At 41.4% G+C, this 21,893-nt stretch overlaps 1 protein-coding gene across 17 annotated transcripts in view; it reads right to left on the bottom strand.

The window, feature by feature from the left end:
* The window catches only part of LDB2 (LIM domain binding 2), a 408,642-nt gene that overhangs the window by 254,429 nt on the left and 132,320 nt on the right, over nt 1-21,893 (bottom strand). For all 17 annotated transcript variants that reach the window (XM_010368573.2, XM_010368564.2, XM_010368572.2 and 14 more), the window contains one exon: nt 9,371-9,473. In XM_010368573.2, coding sequence (XP_010366875.1) covers nt 9,371-9,473 — 103 coding nt within the window. The remainder of the gene's footprint in view (nt 1-9,370; nt 9,474-21,893) is intronic.

The raw sequence follows: 21,893 nt of genomic DNA, 5'->3' as shown, positions 1-21,893 counted from the left end.
CTCACTCCCAACCTCTGCTGGGGTGTTTCCTTTTTTAGCTGGGGCTCATGAGTACATTTTCTGGAAAAAAACAGAAGTAAGACTTGTGAATAAGAAGTCCAGGTAGATCTCTGAGTCTTTTTTGTATAATGTGTCATGCTCACACCACATTGTAGCTGCTCTGGAATTGTCAAGATTTCACATTTGAACATGAACTGGGGTCCTTGAAGTAGGGCTGCTATATTTAACAAAGAAAACACAGGATGCTCAGTTAAACTTGAGTTTCAGATAAATATCAAAGAAGGTTGTAGTAGAAGTATGTCTCAAGTATTGCATTTGTATACTTACGTTTTATCTGGCAATCGTAACTTCAAAAACATAATAAGTTGGAGGTAAGAAGAGTCAGATAACATGTTTCTCAACAATTTTTTATTGTATAGAACAGTTCTCTTCTCCAGTCCCCAAACAATAAATTCTGGTAGCAACACCTGTCATTGTGATAATGAAAAGATTTGACACACTTTGTTTTACCCACTATGGGGTAGTGTTATTTTGGTTTGAAAACCATAGGCAAGGCCGGGCGCGGTGGCTCAAGCCTGTAATCCCAGCACTTTGGGAGGCCGAGATGGGTGGATCACGAGGTCAGGAGATTGAGACCATCCTGGCTAACACGGTGAAACCCCGTCTCTACTAAAAAATACAAAAAATTAGCCAGGCGAGATGGCGGGCGCCTGTAGTCCCCCAGCTACTCCGGAGGCTGAGGCAGGAGAATAGCGTAAACCCGGGAGGCGGAGCTTGCAGTGAGCTGAGATCGCGCCACTGCACTCCAGCCTGGGCGACAGAGCGAGACTCCGTCTCAAAAAAAAAAAGAAAAAGAAAAAAAGAAAACCGTAGGCAATATACTGCATAAAACCGAAAGCCAGGAAACGTATGTGCCAGGACTGCATAGATAACATAGTCACACAGAGTCAGACAAAGAGCACATCACATCCATTTTCTGGTTAGTGCCTCATTCAGACCTCCAAAACAAGCTCGTGAGGGGAGTCATAGATCTGACTTGTGTTTAAGACTGTACATTTGACAATTGTAACCCCCTAAGAGAAGAGCTAACAACCAGCTCAGATTTCACAACAGCTTGACTTATAACATATTAGGGGACAATGAAAACATACCATATCTGAAACGTCAATTATAAATATGATAATAATTATACCTTCAACTTGTACCGCACTTTAAATTCATTCAGAGCACTTTTCTGTCCATTATCTCATGTGATCATTAGTGTGGTATTTATCAGACATTAGAGAATGGAATGTCTCTTCAAGCCATTGTTATGGCCAATTTGCAACTTCTGATACTATCAATTTGAAACCACAAATGGGAAGAGATGGGTCTCCTTTTTCTCCTTCAGAAATCTGTCAGTTCATCTATCAATTGTGGGCTTTCTCTCAAGTATTTTTTATGACTAGTCCTAGATTTTCCATTAATGTCACAAGAACATTCTCTTTCTGAGCAACTTAGGTAATTATGCTAATTTAAGGTAAGAGTTTTAAGTAAAATCAAATCAAAAGTAAATTAAAAAATTTGTGATGAACTATCTTTCTCCCAAGAACTGGCTGAGGAAGGCAATGTCTGACAAACGGCAAGAGTTCAGTGAGTTCTGAATGAATGAATCCATGAATGAGTGAAGGAACAAATCAACTTCGAATGACAATCTGCTCTCCTAACTGAATTTGCTACAAATCTCACCAGCCTAATGAAGACTGCTACGGAAATGGACACTCACTAAAATCACAATATCAGTTCCCACTGCACTCCAGCTTGGGTGACAGAGTGAGACCTCATCTTTAAAATAAAAATAAAATAAAATCACAACATAAGAGGCTACAGCCATCCGGAAACCATTTAATGGAACCCCATGTGAATAAATGCATGGTCAAGTCATCTGAGAAAATGACATTTATGTTTTTAAGCGACCAAGATGCCACAGTCAAAGGCAAGAAACCATTCACGTAATTAACCATCAAGGACTATACTGAGGAAGTGCATTCTTTCCTTGAAAATAAATTTTTGAATGCAATCAAAATCAATTTCCTTTCCTCTGGTCCTCAGTGAACAAGAAACAGAGCCCACTCTTTACATATAACTTGCCCAAATAAATTACCAGCATTGATAAATGTTCAGCAGTTCCTTGCTCTCTGAGCAAAATGGGGTATGAAAATCTCACCCTCTGTTGGACAGATGTGGTAATTGTAATTTTTTGGAACTTGTTTGTTTAAATCACCACTTGCCATTAATATTCATTTTTCCCCAATTGGTCTTAAATTCTTGGTTCCTATGTAGAAAGAAGACAAGTCTGTTTTGGCTCTGCCCAAAATCAGAGTTCTTTCCATTATGTGCCAAATAAATAATGGGAACTATCCTCCATTGTAATTTGAAGTGGCTGTCGTCTCATAGGTTTAACTCACTCACTTATTCTGTCATTCATCCATTCATTAATTCATGCAGTAAATATTTATTTACTGTGTGCTTTTCAAGAGTGGCACTAAGCTGAAGTTACAGGTGCATCTCATTTAACCTTCACAAGTACCCTAAAATGTTGGCATTATTGTTACTCAGATGTTACAGATCAAGAAACTGGGGTTAAGGTAGTTTAAGCCACATGTCTAATGTCATCTCACATGCCTAACATCCAGCAGTTACAGAGGAGCAAAGACTCAAAATGAATCTGTGTGGATCCAAAGTCCATGAATTTTATCTCTATCTCAGTGGATGGAAAAAAAAAAAATGAGGAATGTTTAGGGAAGCAAAATTACTTCATGGAGGATGAAGTCTGCAGGGCCAGCTGGCCATGCCTTCTGAGAAGGCTCAAGAGCTTTAAGCAGTGGCCAGAGGAACCTGTGCCTTTCCAGGTTTCAGGGGGACACCATAAAGGCATTATTCCTAGAAAAAAACACACACTGGTCTTAAATTCCTGCGCTTGAAATCCCTTTCCCCATGTGCTGCAGTGCATACTCTTTGCATGTAACTTTTTAAAGTGGCCACATTTCTGACATGGTAGTTACTAAGTGTGGTGTCGAGATGCCTTATGCATATTATCAAGGAGTGATTTTCCCAGAAACATGTTTTAAATCATGTAATGGGATATTAGATAAAGACAAAGAGAAAATAGAGAAAGCATGCTTTCAGAATTCCTAGATAGCAAGCACAGTAAAAATACAGCTGGGTGAGGTCGAACCAATAAAAAGCAGTAGAAAAATAGAAACCAGAGATAGTGAACCTACTTGGGCCCCTTGCAGAATTTCTCTACCTTAGGGGAACATGTCCAAATACACAACACATAAAAACACATATTACAAGACAAAATTGAAGAACTTAGTCAATACTGCAAAGCTATTGGAGCTTTCAGGAAAAATAAAGGAGGTAAGGAACGACAATGTAAAAGAGAAACAGCAAGTGTAGAAATGGCTCCACGGAGGTGTGGATTTGCGGTTCTTCAGACTATCTAACGAGCCTTGGTGACTGAGGAAAATAAAAGCACAGAGAGTGATGACATTTCTTAACACAACTTTTCTCTTTTTGGAGAGAGAAATGTGCCCCCAGCAGCCACGGAATACCTTTTGGCTAGTGTGGCCATGAACGTGTGTGGTCCCACTGGAAATCCTCATTCCAGACAGAGTACTAAAGTCAAGATGAAATAACAAGTGTGTGATAGAGAATTACTGGGGACCCCTAGCCCCAGACCACAAATAGTAGTTAAAAAGTTGATGAAAATTTCATCTGCATTGTCCTAGATCTCAATCTAGAGAAAGCAATGTGCTTATTGGAATCCAGTCTAATAAGAACGCCCACCAACGTGTTATGGAGCATTTTCAAAGGGATGAAAGCACTGCCAAAAACTACATGCACCATCCCATCAAACCCTTACAGTTCAAATAAGGCCACTTAGAAAAGAATTAGGTTTTTCTCTAAGAAACAGGCCAACAGAAAGTGCTCTGAAACAAGGTAGCATTTTAGTAGTTACACCATTTCCCCCACTAACCTCCAAAGCCATGCACACTTACACATAGTTTAACCAAGTGTTCTGGAGTCTTTAGCCCCACATATTCTTAATCACTATTCCCCTCTCTACTCCCTTCGTCTGCTCACCACTTATCAGAAGTGAGAGTGGGTTTCTGCACTTGAATGTTGGGAGCAGAGCCTAATCTCCTCAGTCCTGCATTTCAGCAGGAACTGCTCATCAAAGAGGTCGTATGGACTCCCACCTGGCCAGGAAGCCTCGGCATCAGGCTGTCCACATCGTGCATTTGATAAGTCCTGCCCAGTGGGAAGCCTTTTCAATGCATAGAAGCTATGGTGAGGTCAAGGCCATGCATATCAATGATAATAAATACTGATCATTCTATGCTTCAAATGGTCCTTGGCTCTTTGATTATAACATCTCATTTAATTTTCACAAGCCAGTGATGGCAGTGTTTTTTTTTGTTTGTTTTGTTTTGTTTTGTTTTGTTTTGTTTTGAGACAGAGTCTCGCTCTCTCACCTAAGCTGGAATGCAGTGGTGTGATCTTGGCTCACTGCAACCTCCTCCTGGGTTCAAGGAATTCTCCTGTCTCAGCCTCCCGAGTGGCTGGGATTACGGGCGCAGGCCACCACACTCGGCTAATTTTTGTATTTTTAGTAGAGATGGGGTTTTACCATACTGGTCAGGCTGGTCTTGAACTCCTGACCTCAGGTGATCCACCCACCTTGGCCTCCTAAAGTGCTGGGATTACAGGTGTGAGCCATAGCACCCAGTGCAGTGATGGGAGTAATATACTCACTTGCACATGAGAAGATGAAGTCTCTGTTTATCGAGCAAAGCATGGATTAAAGCCCAAGAATGTTTGCACTGAACCCTTGTGCCCTTTCTCCTACACCATCCAGCTTCTCAGCCCCGCATCGCCTGCTGAGATGGGCCTCAGGAGATCCTTCTCCATGTATCTCTCCTAGCAAGGAAATATTTTCTGAATGAGTTGTGAACCACATATTTCCTAAAAATGTGGCCAATGTGGACCTGGACACAGGTTAGGTCGACTGAGAAGCATATTACCCAAATGGTGGTTGTGACTGTCATGAGGCGGAAGAATAGTGTGAAGCACAGTTCTGCTACATGCCTAAAAGGAGCAAAGGGAAATTAATATTGTGCTTGAAACTGACAGCAAGTGATCAACCTAACCCAAGACAGAGAAGGAAATAGCAACACTTTATGCTGGACTTAGAAATGCAGAGTAGGTGCACAGAGGGCTTCAAGGAACCTGATGCTTGGCTTCCTTTCAGATAAAGGAAAGTTATTATTTGGGACCCTTATTTCTGTTACCAGAAATGTGTGTGTTGATAAAATCATTTATTTTCCCTTAGCTATGGCACAATATAGGAATAGGGTGTGTATGTGTGTGTGTGTGTGTGTGTGTGTGTGTGTGTGAGAGAGAGAGAGAGAGAGAGAGACAGAGAGACAGAGTGAGTGAGTAAGCTGACTTTAGAGTCAGGAAACCTGAGGCTCAGCCTCACCTGTGGGGCACCCACCTAACCTCTCTGGCCCAAGTTTCCATTTTTAGAAAGGATCCTTTTAGCCCTAATGTTCTTTATTCTACTGAGCGGCTGCCAGGGAACTGTCTACCTCTGATTCTCTTCTTTTCTAGAGTCCACCTTATCCAAAGGTTAGAACTTCCTCCGTGGAACTGCCCACTTCTCCAGCTGCCAGAGTAGCACCTTCATGGTGCTGTCCAGGGCGGGGACAGGCAAGTGGCCTTAGGGAGGCATGGGCCAATTTCTCACATAGTCTAATAACCTGGCGCATCCTGAAGCTCTCCCCACCAATTACCACCTATCCCCTAAGAAAACATCAGTGGCTTCCACCTGCCCAACCATATCTCGCCTGGGCGGACACTCCCCCATCAGGGGAGTGAAGGGCTTAGGAGATGAGGCACGTGGAGGAAGAGGGTCAATACAGAGGAGTTTTCTGCTTTCTGAATCCAAGGAACAATATATCACTCAGAACATCATTATCTCTTGAATTATTATACTGCCAGGACTTTTTTTCCTATTAAAACCTATCAGAGTGGCTGGGCGCGGTGGCTCAAGCCTGTAATCCCAGCACTTTGGGAGGCCGAGACGGGCGGATCACAAGGTCAGGAGATCGAGACCATCCTGGCTAACACAGTGAAACCTCGTCTCTACTAAAAATACAAAAAACTAGCCAGGCGAGGTGGCGGGCGCCTGTAGTCCCAGCTACTCGGGAGGCTGAGGCAGGAGAATGGCGTGAACCCGGGAGGCAGAGCTTGCAGTGAGCTGAGATCCGGCCACTGTACTCCAGCCCGGGCGACAGAGCCAGACTCCGTCTCAAAAAAAAAAAAAAAAATCTATCAGAACAGCCAGATGCAGTGGCTGCACTTTGGGAGGCCAAGGCTGGGCTGGTGGATCACTTGAGGCCAGGAGTTAGAGACCAGCCTGGTCAACATGGTGAAACCCCGTCTCTACTACAAATGCAAAAGTTAGCTGGGTGTGGTGGCAGGCACCTGCAATCCCTGCTACTCGAGAGGGAGGCTGAGGCAGGAGGATCACTTGAACCCAGAGGCAGAGGTTGCAGTCAGCCGAGATCACACCATTGCACTCCAGCCTGGGTGACAGAGTGAGACTGTATCTCAAAAAAAAAAAATATATATATATATATATATCAGATCATAACCCAGAGTCTGTTTGAGCATGCCAGTGGACCACTGTGGGTCAATTTCTTTCTATTCGAAAAAGTCCAAAGACCTCAGTAAAGGATTGCTTTGCCAGCAATTTATTTGATGATATAAACTTTTCTACAAATGTCTATGCATTTGTGTACTCATTTATTCCTTCATTCAACAAATATTTATTGAGCTACCTATTATGTGTGAGTTCCTGTATTAATCTGAGAATTCAGCAAGTAACAAAACAGAGCCCTCATCCACATGGAAATAACATTCTAATAAGGGATGACATACAATAAATAAATAAGAAGATGCCTATTACAGGATTCGTGGCAACTTAGAGATAAAGTATCATAGACCCCAAAGGACCCCCTAAACACCAGCGATGGGGAGGAAGAAGGAAAAGTTTTTTCTAGTAAAGGCTAAAAAAACACCTCAGCTAGAATATCTCTTATTTCATATGTGTGTAATTGCGGATTTTTTTTTTTTTAACAAATACAAATGCAACAGCCAAATCTTATTTTCCTCATCAGAAAAACAAAGCTTTCAGCTTCCCTGGAAGCATGAAGGAAGAGCTGCAGCTTCCAGCCCCAGGACAGCCAGGCATCTGCCCAGCCTGGCACAGCATGCCTGGACCTCGAACGGGTTAAGGTGGCAGCGCCTGAGCTCAGAGCGCTGCATAAACAGTGCGCATCAGGCGTTCTAAGCAAGCTTCATCTTTCTTGTCTCCCAGTCTTGGGCTGTCAATCAGCTGTCACCAGCCCGCACATCAGCAGTGTGTGCACATCACCAGGCTGTCAGCAAGGCAGCTGATGAGACTCGGCTCAAGACCGTCAATCATCTTTGTTTCTCTTCTCCACTCGGGAAATATTTTGGCTCAGAGAAACAAAGAAACCTGGGCAACAATGGCTGGTAGTCAGGCATTTACTCCTGTACATGGAGATAAGATCTTAAACCGGCGATGATCATGATTCACTCCCAAATGATGCTGGGGTGGGATGGACAGAGGGAAGAGCCAGAATCTGTTGTATTAGGACATATTTTAAAACTGTAATTCTAGTTCCCTGAGCAGTCCCTGATGGATTTCCGAACCAACAAAGCACAAGAACATAAAATAATGATAACTTGAAGTTATCTGAGCTTATGCCTCAGAAAAAAACAAGGTGGCTCAGAGGATGGATGACTGCTTGGTTAGAAATTATATGCCATTGATCAGGCAGCTTTTTGAGGAGGGAGTAATTGTTGGACTGCTGAGTTCATTTATCTCCCAGGGACTTCTGAAACACCTCTTTAGGGCATGAGGCTGCTTGGGGGCACCCACACACCGGAGAGCAAGTTAACTCAAGGACCCCCTGAAGTAGGCTTATCAGTGCTTGCACCAGGAGTCACTTTGTTGAATATAAAGGTCCTCTAAACAGCCCATTTTCTGATATACTGCCTGCCCCTCCTCTCACCCAAAATATTGATTAGAAATGTCCCACATCCTTAAAAGTCTATGAGACACAAATATAAAGAGATGCGCCTGGCAACCAGTTTCAGTTGGGCAGAAAGTCCACTCCAGGCTGCTCCTCCCCTATTTAACACTATTGCAAAATCACCATGTGCATATATTAGCATAATTAGTTAATTATGCAACTGATGCTACTAGTATAGCTGTTAATAGTATGCAAATGGCACCAAGTTGCCTAAAGCTTCCCTGAGTTTTGTTTTAATTGTTGTTCCATAGTGGCTTTGAAATAGATTAGCAACAATCAGAGCTTTCAATCACATGTATCAAGAACCCTATTACCTGTCAATTTTTCAAATGTTCTGGATTGACTCATTCATACCATGACTGGTTCATCATACCACGGCTGGTTCCCTCATCATTTCAGTGTTTGTGACAGTGGGGATGTTTTTCCTCTGATGGATTCTTTCCTACGTGCAACATTGATTTCTGAAAACGCATCTCTCTCTGATCTAACTGGACATTAATTGCTTCTGTGCTGATGCATCTATGCCTCCTGGTCTGATAGCACAAGTAGCAAATCTGATCTCTGACAAGTTGGCTGAACCTAATCAGGACAGATCAGCTGTTACCCAAGGTGCCACAGGCTGTAATTTGAGGATCTTTACAGAGTTATCACTAGCCTGAAAGACAAGGAACTATAATTCTGTCAACACTAATTCCAAACTGTATGTTCAAAGCAACTGTGGCCTCCCCGCACCCCCAAAAAAGATAGCACTTGTCAAATAAATACCTGAGATAATTGATAAGAGGGAATTAGAAGGATGTGGCTGATACAGTGACAGTGGGAATTTTTTTTTTAAGAACCTTCAGAAGCAGAACATTGAATGTCAAGTGTGAACCGTCAAGGATAAAAGAGGGTGGCAGAGAAGCGATGCATGGAAATTTTCCATCATTCCGCTCCCACTCGTCACTGGGTGACTTGGTTCATATTTGCCTTGCTCTCTAAACAGGCAAATACCCAGACATTCTAAGCCTCGAAGGAAATCTCTCAGAGCCAACTCGGGCTGCCACCCAGTGACAATGACTTGATAGGAAGCAAGAACATTGTCAGGAGTGGAGGTATTATTGTCAGGCTGTCAGCTCTGTGCTATTCTCTGAAGACCCCTGTGGTTTTCTTACAGGCGCAAAAAGAGGAAATATTAGAAAAATAAACGTCTTTCTTACTGTATCGCTTTGGTCCATCTTCCAAACAAAATGAAAGGGTTAATGTGGCATCATCTTCAAAAAATTCAGTGGCAAAGGCGTCCCACCAGAGGTTGTCGCTATCCTGCAAAGAGACAGATCATTTATTTCACAGGGGAAAGTGGAAAATATCTCAAAGAGGAAAAGAAAACGGAAGAGAAAGAAAAATTCAGTTGCTGCTTGCTCGCTACTTCATGTGTATGTGTGGGTGTTCTAGGAAAGGGTAGGTGGGTGGTGGGTGGTCACTCTTCAGATAAATTGCCTCAATTGGGAACCAAGTTTCAATTCAATAAGTGAGCTCAAACCTACCAAATAAAAATTAATTCTCCAGTACATATTTGGGGAGATTTAATAAATGTACCATAAAACACAATGTGACGTTTTTTGACAAAAGGGTTTTGCATTTAATGTAAAATACATGCGACTTTTTTTCTCTCTCTCTCTCTGTTGTTTTAAGAGTTCATTTTTATAAATAGAAACCACAATATTACAACCAGGTTAAACATGATTTTCAAACATAATTTAATCAAAAGAGATGTTCCCAGCTCTACTGTTTGCAAATATCCCTATAAAAGATAGAGGTACGGATACATGGATGGATAGATTGATAGAGAAGTTCACGCACAAGAGATTGTCACATATATATGGACTGTTCTTGATTGTTTTAAGGGGATAGGCAACCACTAGCTTGTTGTTAAAAAGAGTATTAAAAATAGAGCAGTTTAGCAGAATGCAGGCCATCCATATGAATTCTGTTTGTTTGTCTTGGGTTGAATGTTTCTCCTGCTCATGCAGAAAACACTTTGGAAGTGGCCCAGTTTAAGGCAGTTAGAATCGTTGTTAATCTCCAAGGGGAGAAGACGGCCCCCTCTCACAGTGAATTAAGAAGGTTATACACAGTGTCATATTTACAGCAGGAATCACATCCCAGCCTAATTCTCAGTATAGGACTTGATTTATCCCCAAATTCTTAAGCACCATGTTGTTTCTAGAGAATTGTAAGTTGAAGACAAGATGCATCCCAGCTGCCTGTCAGACGGAAGGGGAGACAGAAAGGGAATTGCCACTCCCCATGTAATAGTCCCACTGCCGGGTCCTGGCAGAGATACCACAAGCCTCTTTTCTTCCCATTAAGTTGTTCTGCTTATGACAACATTAAGTTGTTGTCACTGGCAGGCCTCAGGAATGAACCCTCAGTCCCAGCAAGAATAATTACGGAGCCATGGAAGATTGATGCCGTCCTCTCCTTCAGAAAAGAAGAAGCTCAGACAAATGATTTTTTGTGTCTCTCTTTGGCTTCCTTCCAATCACCATAGCAAAAGCCAAACCTTTCCTCAGTAAAACAGGGTAGATAGGAAACCACCGAACAGCAATGCATGGATCCACGTACAAACTGGTCTGCTTTGTCTCCTTCTAGAAACAAATATGTATTGGGCACTTAACTATGTGTAGGCCTTCAGTATGCACAGCTGAATAAGAGACTGGTCCCTACCCTCAAAGGGCTTAAACCCACTAGCATAAGACAATCACATGAGCAACTAAACAGGCAGCTTCGCTCCACATCTGAGACCATGGCACACGTCCTCAATGCTCTGGAAGCTTGCGGAGCTTTTAGAAAACTCAGTAGGCCTGGAAGTGGAGGAATCTGCCAGGGAAAGAAACCCTATTCAGAAGACTGGATACATTTGTTTATTTGACTTTAAATCACTACACAGATGGAAAAAGAGTCACAGTTAACACTTATTGAGTGTTTACCACATGCCAAGCACTAGTCTAACGACTTTATGTGTATTTTCCTACTTAATCCACACTACAAATCCATTTCTTCTGTGTGTGTGGTTTTTTTCTCTTCAATACAAATATAAGCTTCTTGTACACAGGGGCTTTGTTTTGCTTGCTACTTTATCTCCCAACCCCCAGAACAGTGTCTAGCCCAGGATATTACTCATAAAAGCAGCTCAGTGAATGCATGAAGTTGCTTTGCAACTCTACTTTGCAACTGCAGAAACAAAAGCTTAGGCAGTAAATGTCACCTGTTCCAGTTCACTCCGCGAATAAATGTCAGAGATGGAATTTAAACTCAGACCACTGGATACCGCCGACCTACCCATCCTCTGCTCTGTACAGCAACCTGCTACATTTCCCTGACAGTCTTTGAGAGGCAGGGGTTAGAGTTCAGCAAGAGGGGAGAAAGAGTCGAAAGGGAATATTTAGTCTCAGGTTGGTTTCTTCTTTGAGCTCCTTGCCTTGTTGCGCAGACCTGTAGCCAGGACTCACGCTCAGGAGACTGCCTGGCGCTTCACAGTAAAGCAGTTGGTAATACATCATGGCGGAATTCAGTCCTGCAGGCAACACTGCCTCTTCCCAACTATTGAACTTAGCAACTTATTCTACCTTCCCCAGCCTGTCTACTTATTTAGAAGCAACAATAACAACAACAATAGTAACTATCTGGCAGCACAGATCTGAGGATTAAATAAATAAGTATGTATAAAGTGCTCCCCAAAGGGAGTGAAGATCAATAAAATGTTCAAGAGATAAAATCTGCAGGAGAGCACTCCAAAGACAGTGAAGATCAATAGAATGCCCTTTCCCTGCCTCTCTCTACCATCTTTAATATCATATCTAGGGCAGGAGGCATTCTACTTTATAAAGAACTGCATTGAAAATGAACTTTATGGCCAGATGTGGTGGCTCGCGCCTGAAATCCCAGCACTTTGGGAGGTCTAGGCGGGTGGATCACCTGAGGGTCAGGAGTTCGAGACCAGCCTGACCAACATGGTGAAACCATTATCTCTGCTAAAAATACAAAAATTGGCTGGCCGGGCATGGTGGTGGGCACCTGTAATCCCAGTTATGCGGGAGACTCAGGCAAGAGAATAACTTGAAGCTGGGAGGCAGAGGTAGCAGTGAGCCGAGATCACCCCGCTGCACTCCCACCTGGGTGACAGAGTGAGACTTGGTCTCAAAAAAAAAAATGAACTTTTAAAAATAGTCTGTTTATAAATCAGCACTTTTCCCGATCACTTCAACCATTAGCAACCCATTTCCCTGGCAACAGCATCTGTCCACAACACAGTTAAAAATCTGAATGAAAATGTATTACTTCTCGTTTGCTTTGCTCATTATTCAGAGGCCCAATGACTGGATCCCCTCTGTATTAATTCATTCTCACACTGCGATGAAGATATACCCAAGACTGGGTAATTTATAAAGGAAAGAGGCTTAATGGACTCACAGTTCAGCATGGCTGGGGAGGCCTCAGGAAATTTACAATCATGGTAGAAGGGGAGGAGAAGAATAAGTGCCCAGTGAAGGGGGAAGCCCCTTATAAAACCATCAGATCTCATGAGAGCTAACGCACTATCATGAGAACAAGATAAGGGAAACCACGCCTGTGATTCAGTTATCTCCACCTTGTCTCTCCCATGACACATGGGGATTATACGGGCTATAACTCAAGATGAGATTTGGGTGGGGACACAGCCAAAACATATCACCCTCTATTTTCTGATAATCTAACTCTTGGTCTCTGACACTTCTGCTGGAAAATGAACCAGTGAAAGGCAAAAGTCAAGAGAAATGCTGGCTGATCTGAGGTCACTGGGAGAAAAGAAAGTACTCAGGTTACAGTGAGGTTTGAGGAATGTCAATGGGCAGTGTTACAGGTTCCAAAGGGCCTGGATAGGTACATGAGTTTTGGCAGAAGTTGAAAGAGACATAATGATCCAAGAATGAGAAATGTCATACGATTCAAACTAGTTTCAGTGGAACATGGGATAAGGCAACTTCTCAGGAAATTTCAGAAGAGGTTTGCTGGGAGAATGGGCACATTAGGTAACCACACGTACACACAAAATAATTGTTTCGGTCACAAATCTTGAAAGAACATCCTCGATATAAAAATGTAACATTTAAATTCACAGGGCCAGGCATATAATAGGTAGATAAAATAATATTTTTGTTTGGCTGATAGAACACATTAATAGATAGATGGATAGATGAAATTTCTTATTGTGGCATCACAAACTCAGCTCAGGAAAATCACTCTATAAAGTTGTCCAGAGATCTTGATTGTGGACCCTACTTTGTCTGTTGGTCAATAATTTTAAACTGGCATAAAAATGATGTTCTGTGTATTTAAACTGTAATTTTCAATCTCTCCCCACATGCAAACACATGCACACACGCACACACACACACACATACACACACACAGCTTTTGAATTAGTCTTTAGTTATGACAGAACAAATATTTATTTAGGAAAGGAATAAAAGGAGTAGAGATTTAAGACAAAAATTACTAAGTGTTGGGGATAGGCCATTCCTGTGTTGGCTGTATATGAAGGAAGCTTATTACGGAAAGAGCACATCGTTGGGGGCCCTGGGTTAATGTTAGTATCGTAATCCAGAATTTTCTAAGTACTGTAGATGTATCGAACCATTTTATATTCATAACTACCCTAATTGCTACCAAGGGGCAGAGCAGGCAGCCTTATAGAGAACTTATGTCCTTAACTTCAATGTTATATTGACCTACACAGGTGAATTCTGCCTCTTAATAGCTGGATGACCTCAGTCAACTCACCTAATTTCTTTGTGTCTGTTTGCTTGTTGGGTAAGTGAGAATAATAATCTCAGTGGGCTGTGAGGACTTAAGAGAAACTGCCCAGAATATAGTAGTTGTTCATTATATGTCAACTATTATCATTCATCGTTATCTCATTTAACCCTTAAGATATTCATAGAGAATCTAAAATTCAAAAAAGGCAAGCCACTCAATAAAGGTCAGAAAGCAAGAAAGTGATGAAGCTAAAGTTCACGTAACAAGTCTGCCTAACTCCAATACATGCTTTTTTGTAAATAATTCTACTTAAAAAGTTATTTCCCACTTTAGGTTGAAGACCAAAAATGGTTTACAAGAGTTAGAGGAAGAGGTCAGCACTGACTGGAGGAAATTTCCTCCTCAAACCTTTCAGAGTTCATACCCTTTTTCTCACCTTCACATGGTGTTCCTAATAATAAATCTCCTTTTGGAACACTTCTTGCTTCCATTCTGTTTTCTGCTATAGTTCCTGAGATCAGTTAGGTAATTTTGTAGGGGTAATGCGCATAATAAAGAGATTAGGGGTTTAGGGAGTGGCTGAAATTCAGCTAAGACCTCTGCTGAGTCAAATGGAAGTCTCTGGCTGAAGATGTAACAACTCTACTGGTAGAAGCTCAGTTCTTGGTAACACAGCTACCTCATGAGTTGTGAACAGTCACTCCCCACCCCCCAAAAAAATCATTCCCTCCATTTTCCAAGTTTTAATTGTCAGTCATCTAAAATGGTATGGATGCTGCAACACAGAGGACACCAGCACTCTGCTTGGCCACATGTGAGGAAGAGAAGGAGACCATGGTCATTTGAAAGAAAAGGTACTAGTTAAAATTGTGCAATTTTATGTACAGGCTAGCAGTTCCACCTGCTGACCGGAAACTTAGAGCCAACATCATTGGAGAAATGCAAGAACCACAAAAATGGCCCATTCTCCTTTTGGACCTGGCAATGTGGCCATGTTCAGCAAGACAGCCAGTACGAGACTGCGTGAGTTAAATTATCAAGATTGATGAAGGATCCCATAGAGCAGCTCACTAAATCTGGTTTCCGCTAAAGTTTAGAGGCGAAGCAGGGTGCAGCTGATCATTCTCACTCCACACACATAATCATCACAAGTCAAACTAATTTGGAGATTAACCAGGAGGTGCATTGAGACTGACCAGTCTCATCTTTGCCCAAAAAATAAAGATCAACCTTTTGCGACTTCCAAGTAAAGGGTATAGGACATGCTTGTAAAACACAACCACAAGTCTGACATCTTGATCCCAGGTGTACTGGGTGGCAAGCACATCTGGGACTGGCAGATATAAGAGATACAACATTTGGTGTGTCTAAGCTAAAAGACAGTCTATCCAGAGAAAAAACATTCTTACCACACCAGAAAGGAGCCAGCGTATGCAGGAGCCCTGGAGTTGGCCTCCCAGCAATGTATGGGAGCCAAGGGACCTCCAGCAGTTCACCTGTCAGGGTCAAGGGCTCCTTGTCAACTTTTTGTGCCTCCCTGCCTTTGCATATGTCATTTTTTTGACCTGCAATGATGCAGTTTGTGGACCCCTCTTTCACTGTCTTCTGTACTAGGAAATCTTGACAACTATACTCCCAATAGGGTGTATATGAAATTATCACGGAATCATCACCTTGTAATACACATTTTCCTAAACTTCTGACAGCTCCAGTAGACTACGTTACTTAAGGATAGAGAATGGGCATTATGTATCCATCCTCAGCAGCATTCTCCTATAAATTAGTACCCAATAATGGAGTATAAAAAAATGCACTAAACAGATGATAAGGCCCTACCCACACAGTGAGTGAGATTCTTCCTCTAAAATTATAGGAATCTTAAAATCTAACCTCAGTAGCTAGGGGCCAAGACAGCATTTGAGAGAAGTCTTCTCTATGTCACATCACTGTTATCTCATCTCACAACAACAGAATGCCCCAGACACGCATGTCAGAAGTTCACGTGGAGGAAGAAATTTAAAATATTATCTCACACCTACACTGCCATGCTTTTGAGCCACCTTTGGAGTATTATACGTCTCAGTGAAATGTTGGTTAAGGTTGCTTGTAGTACATGAATGCACTTGACTGGCTGTCATTAAACAAACCAAATTTTACTTTATTAATTTTAAAAATAGAGAACAAAAGAGGATATGATGAAGACTCATGGGCCCATTACCCAGAATTAACAATTATTGCAATATTATTACATTTTCCTTTTCTAAAGTAATTAAATGTTACAAATAAAAATAAATGTTCTGTCACCATAACCTACTCTGTTTTTCTCTCTCCTCCCCCAGATCCCCATACACAACTGTCTCATGAAAACCACATGGATCTTCCTAGCCTATCTTTTATATTTATATACATGCATGATTCCATTCATATACAGTCCTATTTTGTTCTCTCCTGTTCCCAACCCTATCCCTCTTCACCGAAAACAGGATCCCAGTGCCAGGGCTGCCCCTCAGCATCTTTAACTTAAGCACTGACAGGTTACGTGGGATTTTTGCCAGAGTAATTATTTTTCAATTCAACAATAATGAGAAATTACCATGGCAACCACTTGTCACGTGGTACACATACACCCCCTCCAAAGAATGAACCATACTTAAAGCATCTATTCCTGAAAATGTGTGTGGTTTTTTTTTTATTAAAATAAACGTAAACAGGTCAAAGTGGAGAGCGTTCTGAAGGGGTCTGAAAGCTGGGAGATGGGAGGGCACGAACTTTCTTCAGTATCTTGTGGTTCTAGAAAAAAATGAGAATGTCTCATCTTATAACCCTATTCTCTTGTACACACACACTTAAATAACACTATTAATTTGTATCTTACTATTTTAGTCACTCCTGTTTTACGTGCATCAGCTAACCTTTCTCAGAAGATACTGAAGAAAGAAGAAATTTGCCTGAAATGACCAAGGCAGAAACACACTTGCTACACTTGCTCTCCCTACATTTCTTTTTCTGCCACATCCAGATATTGAGAAAGAAGACAAAAAAAAAAATACCCCAAATCCCATGCCCTCTACCTTTCCATTACCTAGAGTCCCTCTCACACTGAAGGAAGCTCAGTCCATTTATATTCCAAGACTGTAACTGTGTTTTTGATTCCTTCATCACAAGCCACCCTTTCTCCAAAACCAAGTGTCTATCTCAAACCATGTTTATTTTGAATCAGCCTTACTTAATAATAATAGTCAACAGTTACATGGCACTTATCATATGCCAGCTACCATTCTGAACTCATTGTGCACTATAAACTCCATAAAACCTCACCATACCCTACAGTATAAGTAGCATTATTAACCCCATCTTATAGATGAGAAAACTGAGGCACTGAGGAGTTAGATATTGCTTAACATTACACAGCTATCAAGTTGCCAAGAAAGAGTTCAACCCCAAGGACTCTGGCTAGCAAGTTTAGACTCGTGACCGTTCCATTATGATGTTCCTTTATTCAAAACAATATTCCCTAAAATATCTGTCTTGTTAGTTGTTTCAACATCCAGTCAACGCCAAGTGCACCGAACGTTCGGGTCTCTCTCTGGAACAGGCAGCCCAAAGCAAGGATTTCCATCACACCTGTGGAATCCGGCTTGAAGACACACAAATAAAAGTAATAAGGTAAGACCATTTGCCCTTACCAGCTGGTAACTGCACAGTCATGAAAAGGATGCAGAGAGGGATTTTAAATCTCCCTTTTTTACTTACCTTTATGGGATTTTTTTTTTTTTTTTTTTTTTTTTTGAGATGGAACTTCCCTCTTGTTGCCCAGGCTGGAGTGCAGTGGCACAGTCTTGGCTCACTGCAACCTCTGCCTCCTAGGTTCAAGCGATTCTCCTGCCTCAGCCTCCCGAGTAGCTGGGATTACAGGTGCCCACTACCATGTGTATTTTTAGTAGAGACGGGGTTTCACCATGTTGACTAGGCTGGTCTCGAACTCCTGACCTCAGGTGATCCACCTGCCCTGGCCTCCCAAAGTGCTGGGATTACAGGTGTGAACCACCGCACCCAGCCCTATGGGATTTTTTTTTTTTTTTAACAACTCATGTTCTAGAAACTGAATTTTTCTTCTCTAATTCTCAACTATGATTTGTTCATTCTCAGCTAAATTGCATTTTATTTAACGGTAAGCATTAGTTATCATTTTAACTGATGAATTATAAAACGGCATGTTACCAACATAGCACATTGTGTGTTTTGAGACAGCATCTCAGCATTTCACTCAAAAATCAAGGCCTCCCTTTTAGAAGGTGCTCACTATGGTTCCCCGTCCAGTGCACGTGGATGCTGCCTTGAGAAAGTGGCATATTAAAATGTGCAGAAAGACAAGACTTGGAATCCAGTAGGCACAGCTCTTCAGTAGAAGCTACACCAGTGGTTTTCCCCCCAAAGACCTGAGAAATTCATGTATTTGAATCTCCAGCTTTGATACACAAAATCAGTAATTAATTCCAAGTAGTCCAAACAGAAATGTTAGTTGGAATAACTAAAAGCAATGACTAAAATGCCTTAGTGTGCATGTGCTAACAATTGAGCTTTTTTGCTGCCGGACTTACAACAAGGGTGATGAAATAATTTTTTTTTTTTGAAGTTGGGATTCCTGTCAGCTTTTTGAGGACAATATCTGTACCCATGTCTCGTGTGTTTTACGTGCACAGTACCTAACACATGGCAGGAAGTCAACAAATAATTGCTCCATTATTTAATTATTTAAATGACTTAATTCAACAAATAAATATTTATTTAACTAAAACCCAGCATATTCTCAAAACCCAGAAGAAAGCCAGTACTTTTAATTTTATGATGATTGAACACTGCCACTCTGATCTATTTACATGTTTGTGAAACAGGGGCTTTGATTCTTTGATGACTGAATCAGCGAAAATGCAGTTTCAAAATGTAGTATTTTCTAGTCCTCACGGGCTCTCTATCAAGTTGGTAATTTTATTATCCCAATGTCAGTGGGGAAACTGAGGCCCCAAGTGGTTAAGAAATGTACCCAAGGTTACAAATCAAAGAAGTGGCAACATTGGAATTTGCATCCTCTCCGACTCATCAATTTTTATTTCCATCCACAAAGCTTTACTCGCTGCCTATTCCAATCTCTAATCTATACTATTCTAGTAGGAAAGAGGAATGGTCTTTTTTTATACTCAAACACAGAGACGTGCACTCTCACAATCAAAAATAATATACTGGGAATGCTATGCAAGGCCACTTTGAAAATGACGTGGAAAGGCATTACTCTAGAAGCACAGGTTTTGTTCATGACAGCCTTTGTAGTAATGAGCACCACACATCGCATTACATCACACCATCGAGGTGTGAGAGGTCCCGAGATGCAGGATAATGTGATGAGGTAGCAACTCATATATCTTGAGAAAAGCTCACTGTAAAATCAGGCACAAGTTTTCCATTCCAACATAAACACAGCAGACAGGGGAATGTTTCTGGAAAAGCTTGCAAGATTCGAAATCTTGTTTTTGTGACCCACCCTGTTGCATCTGGATAGTTGATCAAATGACAAGAATAATTCTTCAAGTCAACCCTAAACATTGGAGGACTGTGCCAGGACCAAGGCCATAGGAAGCCACTAGATAAGAAAACTCAAGACTTTCTCTCTTCCTACTTGGAAAAAATGAAAAAAAAAATTTTTTTTTGTTCACAAAGATAAATATAAAAAACCCAGAATATTCTTGAAACCTAGAAAAAAAATAAAGTTTTTCTTGGTGATGGTCAATCATTTCTATTCTCTGTTTACAAATCTGTTTACCAGTGTACTTGAATTCTCTCTAATATGTCAGTGACACCCAAGTAGATATTACAGCTCCAAACTTCTCCCTGGGACTTCAGAATTGTGACCCTAACTGCCTCACTCACCTCTCCACTTCTTAACCAAAGAGGCATCTCAGGCTTAACATGGCCAAAGCCAGACACCTCCCCCAACTTCATCCCGCACGAGCCAATCTTCTCATTCTCTTCCATCTCCATAATGTAATTCCAGTTTCTCAGTCACTTAGGCCAGCATTTGAGAACATATTCTTGATTCCTGTCTTACCCTAACTCCACCCCTCCAATCTGTCAGCAAATCCCATGAATTTACCACTGACACATGAATGGAAATCCACCCATGTTTCTTTCCTTCCACTGCCACCCCTTCTCTGCGCCTCCCGTAACTTCAGCCTGGACAACAGTGACTTTTTCCTAACTCATCTCTCAGCCCCAAATCCTGTTCCCCTGTAACCTGTGCTCTGCAAAGAAGCCTGGAGGATCTTTCAGCAATGCCTGTTAGATTGTGTGTCTCCCAACTAAAACTTTTCTATGGCTCATCTTTGCTGTGTAGGGAGCTCACTCTCCTATGTGGCTGGGACTTTGTCTTCTTCTTTGCTGTTGGTTCACTGTACTCTCAGCACAGCCCACAGATCTAGGTTCTTACTTTGGGGACCTTCCTTTGGGCCCAGGGCTGCACTCCACTCCACCACAGGGTCCTTTGAACCAGCTATGTCCACCACTAATGGATGCCTTTCCTCTCTTTGGTGTGGCTTTCTCTTTCTCTTCATTCAAATCTCAGCATCCTTGTCATCTTTTGGTCATCCAATCTACAGAAGTCTACTTGCTGTCACATCAGTCTATGTTTCTCCTTGGTCATTCAATTTTGTTTGTTTGTCTTCTTACATACTAGAAATTGTGTTCATTGGGAATACAAGATCCCATTGCCTGCTTTCCTCTGAAGCCTGGCATATAATAGGTGCTTAAAAATGACTGCCTGAATAAATGAATATAAAAAGTGTGTTAGACAAACTACTAAAAACAAAAGACAAATCTATCAAGGAGACATGTTAATCTCCCTCTTGAACTCCCACAGGGCAGCCATACCAAGGTTCCGAGTTGGCACAGCCCAGCTGATTACAACCACATCACAGAGTACCAGGAACTTTCCAGAATCTTTATTCACTTTAATGTTTTAAATAAATATATGCTGTGAATTAAAAGCATTAAGAAATATTCATGCCCTTCGACTCAGTAATTCTATTTCTGGGAATCCATCCAAAGGACATAATCCAAAAATATGTAAATGCTTTATACAAAAAATTATTCACCACAGGAGTACTCATAATAGAAAAAAACACACACAAAAAACTAGGAACAATGTGTTTGCCCTACAATAGAAGAAAATGATTCAAGAAACTATGATATGTCCACCAGAAAGAAAACAGGAATCCTTAAAATATAATGTTCACATACAGTTTAAAATAACACAAGCACATTCTTACATGATAATATAAAGTGAAGAAAATAGACAAACAGAGCAGTGGGACGGAATGGAGAACCAAGACACAGACAGAAGCCTGTGTGGAAAATGAGTAACTGGTAGATATGGAATTGCCTGGTAGTGAGGTTGAGAAGAATTATTTGATGAGGAGTATAGAGACAATTGGCTTTTCACCTGCAAATAATAAATAAATTAGGTTACAGCTCGCATAACCAAACATAAGTTCCAGAGGAATTAAGCATGTAAATAAAGAAAACCAAAATTTTTGAACTACTAGAAGAAAAGGTAGGAGGATATCTGTCTTTATGGCATCTGAAGAGGGGGAAATGCTGTAAGCCAGCAGTCCCCAACCTTTTTGGCACCAGGGACTAGTTTCGTGGAAGACAGCTTTTTCACTCTGGGGGACGGTTTCAGGATGATTCAAGAGCATTACATTCACTGTGCACTTTATTTCTATTATGATTACACTCTAATATATAATTAAATAATTATACAACTCACCATAATATAGAATCAGTGGGAGCCCTAAGCTTGTTTTCCTGCAATTAGACAGTCCCATCGGCATATGATGGGAGACAGTGATGGATCATCAGGCATTAGATTCTCATGAGGAGTGTGCAACC

Source organism: Rhinopithecus roxellana, chromosome 2, assembly GCF_007565055.1.
Source record: "Rhinopithecus roxellana isolate Shanxi Qingling chromosome 2, ASM756505v1, whole genome shotgun sequence".
Taxonomy (NCBI): domain Eukaryota; kingdom Metazoa; phylum Chordata; class Mammalia; order Primates; family Cercopithecidae; genus Rhinopithecus; species Rhinopithecus roxellana.
This window is presented reverse-complemented; position numbering and strand designations above follow the sequence as displayed.